The sequence below is a fragment of the Anarhichas minor genome, unplaced genomic scaffold (assembly GCF_050575085.1).
Source record: "Anarhichas minor isolate MPS153535 unplaced genomic scaffold, ASM5057508v1 ptg000058l, whole genome shotgun sequence".
NCBI lineage: Eukaryota > Metazoa > Chordata > Actinopteri > Perciformes > Anarhichadidae > Anarhichas > Anarhichas minor.
Window position 1 is genome coordinate 5334868 of NW_027466504.1, and position 13605 is coordinate 5348472.

Here is a 13605-nt window from a genome sequence, read left to right on the forward strand (position 1 = left end):
TATTAAAACACAGAGCAGCCTCGGCAGATGGCCGGCCCCGGGATGTTGTTGCCGTTGGCAGGGATTCCTCACCGTCACCTTTTTATCACCTCATTGTCACAGTCTGATTCACAGTATCCAGCTGACGGATGAGCTTCCTCTGAGGCGAACCCTCGCTATCTCAGTGTTCCACAAAAACGGTCTTCCCAATCCGCAGCCGGAATATCTGGGCTCACGAGAGAAAGACCGCGGCGGCTCGGTCCGATTGTCAATTCTTTCCCCGCCTTCGCTGAGGTGACAAGGAGATGTCAGATATGGGCCGACAACCGGAGCAAATGAAAGCCAAGCCACGGCGCCGACAGGCCTCGTCACCTTTAAGACTCTCGCCAAGGATGGGACAGGGACGGAACACAAACTATTTTATTCCCCATTTTTTGGGAACACTTTGCTTTAAATAAACAAAGTAAAGTCCACCAGTTTGACAGTCCGAAAAAATCAAATAAAGGACTCCTCTGCTGTCTGGGAGTGGAAAGGAATACTGGTTAAACAACAAAAGGAAAGCAAAGTGACGAGTACAGTATCAGCTGAAGTGCACGATAATTACCCCTTCCATCTGTTTTCTGGCACTTATTCATGTCTTGGGGTCAGGTGAAAAGGGTCAGTACACTTCAGACAATTTCTGCAACTTTCCCAAAGCGAAAATCTGACGCCCACTCCACGTAGCAGTTGCCCAGATGTGCCAAAGTATTTCTCTCAAGCTCCCTTTTTTACTTCTTCAAGTGACTACTTCAACCACTTTTCGTATGTGTACAATCAAGTGCCACACCACACCATGGGTAACTTTGAGGGGATGGAAGGTCAGGCGACACCTTGTATGAGCTAGTCAGTTTCTAGCATCCTCCAGCCTTAAGCAAAGTAGTCCAGCTTACTTGCTCCCTTTCCACTTACTCCAGCATGTTCCAGGGGGATCCAGTGCTTTTTCTAGGACAGATAAGATATACAATGTGTCCAGCATAACTCAGGGTCTACTATTGAATCTACTCCCAGATGGACATACCCGGAATACCTTTTCAAGGACGTGGAGGTGTCCAAGAGGCAGAGGCCTGAACCACCTCAGCTCAGCCCCTCTCAAGGCGATGAGCTGAGGCTCTCCTCCCAGCTCCCTCCAGATGTCTGAGCTCCTCACCCCGTTTCTAATGCTGAGCCCAGCCACCCTACGAAGGAAGCTCCTTTCCGATGCTTGTATCTGCAGTCTCATTCTTTTGGTCACTACCATAAGCTCATGACCAGAGGTGAGGGTCATAACGTAGATGAACTGGTAAATCAAGCGCTTTACCTTCTGACTCAGCTCCCACTTCATCACAACAGTCCAGCACTGAACCGCCTGTCCATCTCACGCTCCATTTTAACCTCACTCCTGAACAAGACCCAGAGAACTTCCCCGCTTGGGGCATCGATTCACTCCCAACCCGTAGGGCACAATCCACCGTTGTCCTACAGATAACCATGGCCTCAGACCTGGAGGTACTGACCCCCCCCCCCCAGTGTGCGCTGGAGGTCAGGGAGGACATCGTGAACTAGCTAAAGTTAGCTAGTACTAAGTAGCATGCATCAGTCCATCTGCTTGCTCTTTAGTTTTGCTCCAACACACCATGCAAGATGCAGCCTTGAGCAGAGGTAAGTCCAATACTCACACTCCTTTCAGTTTTGTTTGTTTCCAACAGCTCCTGAGGGAAATACTTTATTCTTAGGCTGCTAAATGCTTCATTATGTTCACCGGCTAGTCGTTTCTCTGTCTGCTGTTTGATGCAGAGGAAAGGTAGCGTTCAGTGGGTTCATCAGCACTTTTTTGTTGAAACAGGAAAGACGATCACTATGAGCAAAACGTTTCACATTACACAGTCATTTCATCTTTTGCCAATATAAAATGTACATCTATGGAATAGAGCTGCACACGCTGGGACACAAATGGGTCATAATAATGTTTTACCACAAATCTTATTTTATTGCCCTATACTCCTCCTCATATTGAAATATTAACACAATTGCCAGTCAAACCCTTGAGCGTGAGTGAATGCCTGGCAGTTTTCTGGCGCCTGGGGGGGAGCTGTTATTGTCCAAAACCAGGAGGAGGCCATGTGGAAAAGCCAGGACAGGACTAGGCTGCGACAGTCACAGCAACTAAGAGAGGAAGGTTAGCCGGCTGGAAGGAGTACAAGGAACAGGCTGAAATAATCAGGCCACAATGACAAATGAGCACAGGGAGGCAGGGAGGAGAGAGGGAAAGCGGAAGAGGAGAATAGTTTTGAGGGAAAAAGCGACGGGGAAACAAGAGCTTGTGATTCTGTTGGCTCCGGTTGGTCTGCAAAGTTTCAATGGCCTACATAAAGTTGATGATAGAGATGGGCTGGCTGGAACTGGCTGCACGGCTCAATCACAAGACACTGCTCCTCTGAGGATTCCGGCAACAATGGTGTGAGTGAACGCTGACTCTCCTCTCAGCGGCCGTAAAGGACCTCCACTGGCCTGCTTTCACAAGGTGCACTTTCAAAGCCACGTCCTACAAAAAAAGTTCTTCTTTAAAAAGTAGCAGTTTTGGTTAAAGTCTTTCAAGGCTGCAAATCCAGGGCAAAATAATCTGGGGATGCACAATGCTATATTAGAGAAACAGAGTCCTGTGCTTTTTGGAAATGATCCCATTTTTTATGAGGATGATTTAAGGCTAAGCCCCCTCACAGGGCTTGTTATAACTGCTGACAGGCCTCGTATAGAGGATCATTTGCTCCACAGTCTCCGAAGGCCTTGTTCCATGCAGGCCTGAAATCAATATCCCTAATGGAGGCTGAACAGGACACGGCACATCCATCCTCACCACTCCTCTTGCCCGCTGTCCAATTCTGATGAAGGACAGTAAGAAGAAAGCCATATACCACTCCTGACTCAGAAACCTTTAAAATCCCAAGGGACTGTGTTTAAAGCTCCGACTGTTTGACGACAGCCGCTGCAACAACCCTAGCTACCCTCGTCGCTCTGCGCCTCGTTTGTTTCCGACATCACTGTGGCAGCGTCCATTTGGTCATGATTCACTGCTGCTTTGCGGGGCCCTCGGGGAGAACGGGAGATGCTGTTTGAGAGTGATCTGTTGTGATGTAACGCCTAAGGCGAAACCTAGCTTTTATAATGATGTACTACACTCCATAGACCAGGGGATCACCATCTTTGCTACGCCGTTTGAATGCTGGTTATTCCCCGCTTCTGGGTGGGGGGGGGGGGGGAGACGTGACCCCTTGCATTTCGAGGGTTTCAAACACATGCACACGTGTCACAAATCCTTACAAGAACTTGTGTGGATTCGGTGTGTGCAGCAGATTCTTCCTCCTTCCGAGGTAATTCACTCAGTGTACCCTCGACTCCTACACATCATATCTATGCAGCGAGGGAATGGTCGCAGCAATTATTGTGGGCTGCAAACTTGACATCCGCCCAGCTTAAGGCAGCCTTTACCCGGCTGATGGGATTTCAGTGTGGGCTTTCACAAGGTTGCCTCCTAATGAATTTTCTCTGAAGCTACGGACGGAGCTGTTCAAAAGCACGGCGGAATTCAGGCCGTCGCACTGAAAGCAAAAAACCTCGCTTCGAGACAGAGAGTGTGTCTTTGTGTGTAGGTGAGAGCTGGAGGAAAACCTTATAAATCCTCTTAGTCTCCACAACTGTTTTTTTTTTTTGACAAAACAAATCAATGCCAAATACTTCCATAGCGCTTCCATTTTGTGCAACCCCCCCCCCCCCCCTTATCTCTCTCTCTGTGTGATTGCAGGAATCATTACTTTCTCTGACAGCTGTTTGGTGCGTTTTCCCGCATTCTCTTTGACTCTGGCTGAGTGTCTCTTTGGCTCCCTCCTGGCACTCTATCAATAAAAAAAATACTCTTATGAAGCTTTATCAAAGCTGGCGTTTCTCGTGACTGCATTTCTGTTGTTGTTGTTATTGTTTGCCATTGAGAGTAGACAGTTCCCAAAAACCCCAGCTGGTCGATCGCACACCCATTAATAATACGCTGAGGTGCCAAATTGCCGAGCGCCAGGAATCGTAATGATCTGTTTGACAAGCCTATGGATACTGGCAACTCTCCGATCTGCAGGGAATTGGTTAAACAACATACCCACGTGCTGAACCAATTAGGTACCTCGTTGTTATACAGTAAGGGGAGCCGATGGGAAGATGAAGCGGCGCTCTCTTCAGTCCTATCTCATTACCTGCCCGGCTGAGACATCGTCTCAAGCTGCAGCTAAATGAAGCAGACAGCTTATGCGATGCATACAGGTGCAACGCGTAACAATGCTGTCTTGTACAGACGCTCACGGAGTGTCGGAGTAAACTTACCGTAGACTCAAGCTATAAATTGATTTTCCTTTATGTCTCACTGTGTTCCCTTCTCTTCTAGCACATCTTTCCTTCAATTATATATTTTTGTGCCGCGAGAAAGCTCAACGCGGGAAGGCTTTAGTGCCAGAAGATGATCCTCAGAGCAGTCCTGTGTGAATCCCTTCACTCGCTTAGGATGGAACCAATCCAAACTGTATTTTCGATTCCCCTGGTTTGCACAATGAGGGGGGGGGGGGTGGACCAAAAATGGTATTCCAGACACACATTGTCAGTGTCTCTGGTGGCTTTGCGTGGGACCAGTCTGGCGATACTATCGCTAACATCAACGTCAACACAGCTGCTCAAGTTTCTGGGTCCGTGGGCCTGGCGACGACAGATTCATAAAGTAACAGCTGCATCCAGGCACTCTCACACAGCTGTTTTTACGACGCCGTCCCTCTCTTGTCACACAATCTGACGGCGGTGACGACGGATGGTCCTTTTGCCTTCCACTATAACGCTTCGTTCGGATTTGACAGCTTCCCTATGCTTTTCAAGAGGGCCAGCCAAATACAAGCAGGCGAGCTCTGAGCACCACGGGGGAGGGGAAACACTGCTGTTCAGAAAAGCCATCAAAAGGCTATTTCATCCCAATGACAAATACTAGACTTGAGAGTATAAGTGGATCCAAGCACCTCGCGTGATTCAGGAACGAAGGTTTGTCGAATCGGGAAGCCAAGAGCATTGCGGAAAAAGGCGGCAAAGTTCTTGTAGTTTTAAGGTTGTGGTTTAACACACATTTGTTTTCATACTTGGGCAAGCTCAAATGGTTAAAACCCTAACTCTCTTCATGTACCTCTAGTGGTATCAAGCCTTGCAGATAGCTTTGGTTTCATTTGTGCGGGAGATTTCTGTCACCATCCGATACAATGGAAGTGAATGGAATTTTGTTTGTGGCGATCAAAGCATTGATATAATATATTTTTAAAAATCAACAGCAATGTCTCCATCCAGAAACAATGTCCTTGTCACTGTATTGTTAATATTAGGCCAGGAATTTGTAACACCCTGGCCATAAGTGGAAAATTAGCTTATTAGCTAACTCTGGCACATTTATACTGAGGTGGAAACTGAAATGTTGATTAATGTGCAATGGCAGATAAATACATATTCAAAAGTCCTCACGACTCAAAGGATTTGTCACTACAAACCATCGACAGTTTGTACGGTGGATTATCGGGAGCAACCAAGACCAATTCCAATGCTGTGAGCACCAGCAAAATCCAATCCCCCTCTGTTGTGTTGGAGCGGAGGCAGAAATCTCCAATCGTTAATAACGCAAAAACTCTGCATGTATGAATATCACGACAGCTACATCAGATGTTTTTTTGTGTAATCAGTGTAAACTGAACCTTTCATGTTTATGGCATTACCTCATTGTTGTACTTGTGGATGTAAATGAGAATGTGGATTATCAAACGCAACAGAGACTGTTTGCCGAGTACGTGAGCGTCACACCTCGTCTTTTCTATTTGCGAGTTGTAAAACTTCTCGTTCCCACGTAGCCGCGGTGATACAGTTCCGCATCTTTGTCACTAATGGGAATTGTAAATAGTGCTGGATGGTGCAGAGTATGAGAGAGAAAGAGCAGAGCAACACATGGGAAACTAGAACACAGAAGGCTTTGGCAGCCATACACTCCTGCAGGGAATTATACTATAAAAAAAATACACAGGCCTACTACTGCACGCTCATTAAAATGTCCTCAGTTTGTTCCAGTAGAAAGACTTCTCCAGCAGGCAACAATATCCCGCAGATTACACTTAAACCTTACAACGACTCGATGGGGGGGAAAAGAGCTCAACTTTGTCTTGGTTCATCTACTCGCCATCTGCGCAGAACCAATCCATCACGGAACGCGCGAAAAACAAAAAATATTCCTCCAGCAATTGCTCAGAGAAGACAGGATACGTGCAATATCATTCTACCAATTACAGTAGGAGTAAAGTGCTTTGTGTAATATGCCGTGAATGCCGTGCCAGGTCCCCAATTACATTTAGAAATGTGTCCCGCTCGGAGATGAACGTTGAATAATGAAAGCAGCCTCCATTCACCCACATATCAGACTCCAGGGAAGAGTAAGGTCATTTCAAACCAGAGTAATTATCAAATGTGTGTGCTTCACGGGCCCAGAGTCAAAATTAATATCCAGAAATATATCTCCGCTGTGTAAATTGTTTCTTAAAGTTAACAGCCGTTGGTTTCAGGAGGAAAATTTGCCTCAAGCCTTAATGAATCGGAGAATTTTTGTTTTTCCACAAAGTGCCAAATGCAGAACTTAAAGTGCATGCAACACTAGGAGCAGAATATTCACAAAGGGTGCATCGATTTTAGGGCTGCGGCGGATTTTAGAGTGAGCACGCACTTATATATGCAATAAATATACAAAATGCACAGACAGACACAGCAGGCGACCGACACAGGCAGCGCAGACCACATAGAAAGTGTAAAAACAGAGAATAGTCACCAGAGATTTACTAAAAAAACATGTTCAATTTCCTGTAGGATCTCAAGCTCTCTAAAGACGTTTCGGACCTCATCTCTCTCGATGCACTGCTGTTTGTTCATGTACTTCATGGCGTACATCTTCTCGGTGTCCTTCTTTTGCACAATGCATACCTGTAGGGAAGGACAGAGGGGAGAAAAAGAGGCGAAAGAGAGACATATAAGCATATTAGTACAAGATAAACATGTATTTAGACAGTTTGCGTGCCAAATTTTCATGTGAATTTATAAAAACAACAACAGAGTGCTAATTGCTGCATTGTACTGGCAGGGAAAGATAATCACATCACTGCTAAAGGTGCCGGGTGCCAAGTTTCGGCTAAACAAATGCGGCCACGCTGCTATGCAAATGAATGTTTTCAAAATGGCCCACGGCATCTTTCAGCTGTCGATTAATGCGATTGTTGAGCTACATGCCCTGTACCCATGCAGGGAAAACGCTGACACGCTGAGCAACTCCAGAGAACTTCATTCAGAAGTTTGTGGCAGTGACCAACTTCCAAGCAAAATCCCCTCGTTATTTATTCATCACAAGTTCTGTGGATTTGTCAGGAAGTGGCAGTGAAAGGTCAGCATCGGGATGGGACTCCGGAGGGGTCAGAGTCATTACAGTAACATTACTGTGGCAACCGCGGCCATTAAGCGGATCATGTGTCGGCTAAAAAAATAAATAAAAACCTGCCCTGCAGACAAATATGGAAATGAATCTTCACTCATTTTGTTTTTGATGTTACCTTAAGACCAGATACTTTTAATACAAATTTCCGTTGTACTCGTTGCCAACCAACGGAGGTTGGATTTGTTAGGTTCAGGCATGAGGGGTGAGGGTTAGTCTAGGTAAGAATACCAGGGTAAGCTAATCGGAGGCAGAATAGGGCGGGTCATGCCTTCCCCATCCTAGGAAAAAAGTAACGCCGTGTGTCTGATGTCGTGTGTCGAAATTGCACCGACTTCAACACTGTGTGCCGTGGATTCCCAGCGATACATCCCCCCCGAGGGTGAAGTAGATCGGATGAACGGTTCTCGAGATATGCAAAGTACACACACACACCTACAGAGGTTCCTTGCTTGGCAGTTAGATTAGATGGATGAAAAGATGAGATGAAGAAGGATAGGGCAGGTTTGGATTGATACAAAACTGCTAAATGTATGTCGAGAGGGTTATTGGCTCTAAAAGGTGATTGCTTTATGGCCGGTTTGGAGAGGAGGGAATGAACGCAGCAACCAATAATCTCTCTCAGCATTTGACATTTGTATCAAAATGGGAGTTGAAAAATATCAGAATCTATCCTTTAATGTGGCTTCTCAGCACTCTCCCAAGGGTGGTTGGATCTAATTTGCATGACTGTGGAGCAGGGATACCACCAACGCTCTGTACTGTCAGTAAAAAACTCCTAAGTGGGCCGGAGGGAAAACACATTTACAGTGGCTTCAAATACAAAATGACTAACAAGACACACAAAAGATATTGTTGGGTCTTTATTTCTTTAACCCGATTTCTTCAATAGCATGTCAATGAGAACCCTGGTTTTCCCTCAATCGAGGAAAGGGATTAACAGAAATCTGGTTAACTCGAGTTAGATTTCTAATGGAGACGGATGATCGCTGAAAAAGAGACTTGAGTATCAAAGTATCACTGAGGCAGCAGGAAACGACATCACTCATCGTTGTAACGCACTTAAAGTACGCCAGGCTTGGTTTAAAGCTCTGTGAGGGGGGGGGGGGCTTCTTCTGCGTGTAAACGTAGTAGTTGTGAAACCCTCGCAAAAGACAGGAAGTTCACATCATTATTCACTGTTAAGGTACTTAAGGAATAAATCCTAAGCAGCTGTTTTGGCCCTAAAAAAAGTGTCCCCCGGTGCCCCGAGTGTAGCTCTTGACCATCCTGTGAAGCACTAAAAGCTGAACAGCCCCCCCGCTATTCCGGTCATATAAACAGAAGGCCTGAGCTGGATGGAATTGTCCAACAAGGCACAGGTCTCCTCATTACAGTCTGAGCCAGACAGATGGCTGTTTTTACACAGCACTGTGGCCCTGATGCACTGCAAAAAAACAACAACATCTCAGCTCGTCAATTTCTCATTTGTTTGGTCTTTAAGTCTTGAAAGAAATAGAGGAAAAAATGCAAATGGGGGGAGAAAATCTCCCTCCGTCCCACGTTTGTGCAGCTGTGCAGATGCATGGTTTAATACATTTCATCCTACTATTAGTTACTTTGATGTTGTCTGCTATATTCAAATTACCTCTGCATTACAAACAAATCCAAAAGATGATTGAAATCTGAAAATGCTTTGGTAACAGATTTGCACTGGTGGATTTTCTTCACTTAATTGAACAGGGACAAAGAAGATTTGAAGATTGTAAAAGTAGGTGTTAAATGAGGTGTTAAAATGAACATTTTCTATGTGGTGACATCAGGAAATATATTACTGAGTAAAACTCCTTCTATTTGATTGTGCTCTTAGTTTCCCCTCCAAATGAGTGCCAGGTCTGACTCGGCTGTCTCTCCTGTTTCCTCCATCTGGATCTCCTCCAAGACCAGATTCCCCCTACTTCTGTCACATTCATTAGCTCATCAGAGCTGAAATCCATCAAACCTGCCTGTTCCTTCATCAACGGTCTATTGAGAGGCGAAGTCCCGCCCCTTCCAGTGGACCAACATGGGAACTTATCTTGGAAAAGAATCTGTACACATAGTCAACAGCGAAAAACAAATAATTTTTTGATCCTGTTTAAATCTTGCCGTGGATTTTTGTCAATTTAAAAGGTTATTTCAGACGTCCAGAAATTTTGCAGTTGGTCGCAAAACTGTTAAACTGTGAAAATACGTAATTAGAAAGGCAACACACCCAAAAGTCACGTGGGTGATGTCTCTAGCTGCAGCTACGATGTTTACGGAAAGTACTCACACAAACTGGTCTTGCTTGTTTTTTTACTTCCTGGCTGACGGAAAAAAAAAAGTTTCTGGATAAAACACATCGGGTAAGATAACGTTACATTTGTGCATGGAACCTAGCTCAGTTCCCTTGCTACGTTGTGCAAGACGAGAGTTGTAGTTCACCGAGTGGTTTCACGCAAAACTAAATGGTGCTACAACAAACTGGGATCCCTTGACAGGCAAAATTACCTTTTAAATGGACAAACATTAAACGTGTAATTCATGGCGCAAGATATTTGTCTCATGCTGTTGACTTACGTCCATATTTCACCGATAGTTATTTTTGACCAGTTAGAAAAAAGAAGCTTCTCATTTCCTGCCACCTAGGTTTAATCGGCTTTGGCTAACTAGCTAATCAAGCTAATGTTAGCTCCATGAGTTGGTTGAAAACGCGGGAGCTAAAGCTACACATTCAAAATGTAAAAAATGAAATAAACAGACTGTTATTGTTTTCTAACAGAACAGTTTGGTTGCTTAGCTTATACTTATGCTTTGTATTTTCAAGCAGTATAATTTCATTACATATTTCTATCTTACGTTACATTGCTGGGGTTTCTACCGTGCAAACCAAAAATCCAACAAAGAACGGAGCAGCGCCGCTCTCGTTAGCCTCAACGTCAGCCTCAACGTCAGCCTCAGCTCTGACAGCATCCACGACGAGCTTCCACACAGTTGGGAAATACTACAAACTATTTATCAACGTAAGGAATAAACTAACACATTTGTTGGTTAATGATGTAGTACGCTAACAGTTAGCCGGACATGCTACTGTTTCAGTTACTGCTCAAGTTACATTAGAGCAGGTTATTACTGTTTAATCCATTCTTTACACTTTCGTAAGTATCAATAAATCTGTATAGGTATTGCTATCAATATGATTGTCATTATCAGTCCCTGCAGACTTTTAATGTCCAATGGTTTAAATGCTTATACAGAGGACTTCCCATATGCCTATATAGAAAAGATATGATTCCGGGGGAAAAGCCAAACATCCTTCAATTTAAAAAGGTGGAATATCAGCAGAAAATGTTGCACATTGCCAGTTAAAATTCTATAATTCTGCTACTGGATTTCAAGTCGCACTGTCAATTCAACCATACCCCATACTTCCTTTTTAGACTTTTTTTTTTTTTAGCCCCCGGCATGATAACACGCAGCTCCCGGCCCTCCCTCTTTTTTTCATCTCCCTCATTGAGCTCAGCACAGACCCAGTTTCTCGTTGCTCTCAGCCAGGCCACTCTGTACCATCTGCAGTGTGCTAAAAGGTAGACCGAATAAACTCCTTTAAATTCCTCAAACAAGAATCCAAAAAGGTTATCTCGCACATTTTCAGCCTTCTGCTGTTAAGGCAAATAAGCCTCTTTGCTATATGCACCTTAACCTATTTACGTTCAAGCAATTCTCTGCGTCTGCATCATCTGGGAACAAGAAACAGAGGGAGCCACAGACTGGCTCAGGACGTATTTTGGAAATCATATTTATGGCTCGGTCGGGAGCAAAAGCAGCATCATTCTTTAATAGAGCATGCCAAAAGTATCTTACATACAACCAAGAGAGCCAATCGCAAGACGCCTCCGCTGTGCACACTACATGTAACATCAAAATACCTTGTGCATCCATGTTGTGTGTGAAATAACCTGAGAGGAAATGTTCTATATGCAGGCCGGCGAGTGATGGATGAAAACCACAACATCATCTGGATAACTCGAAAATGCTGCAGCGCTCAGTGGACGTCACATTTATTTTCTATGACTGGTGCAGAACACATTCCCTACGAGATATGATCTGTTGAGTTGAGGGCACTACTGAGGAGAGTGTTTCTTTTTAAAAATGGTCCCCGCTCGCAACTCCATTACTTTGCGACCGAATGGAATATGGGAAGCGACATGTTCACCGTGGTGGATTATCTATTTAAAGCCAGCCTCTAGTCACGGCGTACCGAGATGAATGGTGGGAAATAAATCTAGAATCTGATGGTCTCATTTAGAAAATGTGAATGATAATGTTAAGTACATGCATGTTCTCAGTTGTAGCAATTTTCATTAAGCCTCATCCTTTAGCTTCATTCGTTCATAGCCTTTACATTTTTTGATGTGGCTTCATTCAAATACAGGATGTGCCCTGTACGGTGGCTCCTGAGGCTCTTGCCCCCTTTGGCCCTTTTAGGTGTCCCTCTGATTCAATTAAAAAAGTATTATTACAACTCTTATTATTATCACATTCTTATAATTACTGTTGCGAAAAAGCCAGCCAAGATCCCATTCAACAAGTCATCACTTCAATTAGGCATTCAACTATTTTTAGGAATTAAGTTGAGTAGGGAATCTAAATCTTTCATCTTCTTGAAATGTGAAGGAACATTATGCATTTGATCTTAATGTAGGTGATTTGCTCAGCAGTTATAGCTGATTGACGTGTTTGTCTGAAGAGTTCAAATCTAAGAAAATTGCAACCACATGTTACCAATCTCCAAACCCATCGGCTATTGGTCTGACGGCAACTTAGCCTTTGGGAGCAACGGCCAATATTTGAGGGGTTCAGATCTACGACCGAATTGTTTCACAAATAGCGAGTTAACACTACATGAACAGTTGATATTTCTTTAGCTAATAAAAACCTAAATCATCCACAGACGATAGCCGATGCTTAAACGTGATTGGTCAATACAACTCGGACTACAAATGGAAACCAGATACCAAAACTCCTGTCCCATTACCCACAGATTCAGCATTCACATGCAGATATCTGTTTATACACATCAGCATGTTACTGAATTGATTGTGTAACATTAGATATCTTAGCTCTGTAAAAGGACTAATGGTTGACTGCGGTTACCCAAGATGAATATAGCTTTACACATGAACTGGTGTTGCACATTTATTGCAGGAACTCTAAAGAGAGTTGACCGAGGCAGAGAGAGAAATAATTCATTGCTATTGTTGTGTAATACTAAACTACCCCTCAGAACTCTGTGCATGTCCCTTAGTTCAAGTTCACCTCAGTAAGTTTGTTTACTATATATTGATAGACTTTAAGCATGACCTAGTTTATTTTGAATGGATTCATGTTTTTTCTGATCATACTGTGTTAACCATATTCTCTGTTGTAAAGTACAGACTATTGCATTACATGCAGCTATATTTAGATTTTCTTTATTAATTAAATACTTATGATTGTGGCAGCTGTGCACAATGTAAAACCCAGAGGTTCGCAACCAATCAGATACCAGGCTGTCAGTCATCTCCCAGCAGCCCCATCTTATCTGGAATCCTCAGGAGCCGGTCAGCAAAGTGAAATGACGACTTTTGAAAAGGATTTATTCATATATTCATTGGGCATATTAGCAATTCAATGCATTAGACCCGTTTAGTATGGAGCAGAAGAAAGTAACAATTTTGAGGCAGAATGTTTTGCAAGCTATTTGCATATGAATGAAGACATTTTCACCTGGACTGAAACCCCGGTGAGATGGAAGATTGTGGCCGTCGCTGTGCTGTGCCGGTCGAAGGGCCGAGGCACCGACGGAGTGACGGCTTCTGAGACCAATTCTCTCCGAGCAGTAATGGACACTAAAGTGTTCCTAATTAATTCTGTAACATTATCTACAAAATGCTAATGGTCAGCATGAGCCAATCTACTGTTAAACTGCAGACGAGGTTTTCATTGTTAACTTCTAATTCGGGAACACCTGCTATTTAGATTGCATTTGAATTCTTTTTTTGTCACAGGTAAAGGTCATTTTGTTTTTCCAAAGAGGC

At 43.9% G+C, this 13605-nt stretch overlaps 1 protein-coding gene across 6 annotated transcripts in view; it reads right to left on the reverse strand.

The window, feature by feature from the left end:
• The window catches only part of stk32c (serine/threonine kinase 32C), a 108733-nt gene that overhangs the window by 21026 nt on the left and 74102 nt on the right, over positions 1–13605 (reverse strand). For all 6 annotated transcript variants that reach the window (XR_012947502.1, XM_076076591.1, XM_076076590.1 and 3 more), the window contains one exon: positions 6872–7023. Coding sequence is in view for 5 of the 6 variants with exons in the window: in XM_076076591.1 (XP_075932706.1) it covers positions 6872–7023 (152 nt within the window). In the remaining variant the exon portion in view is untranslated. The remainder of the gene's footprint in view (positions 1–6871; positions 7024–13605) is intronic.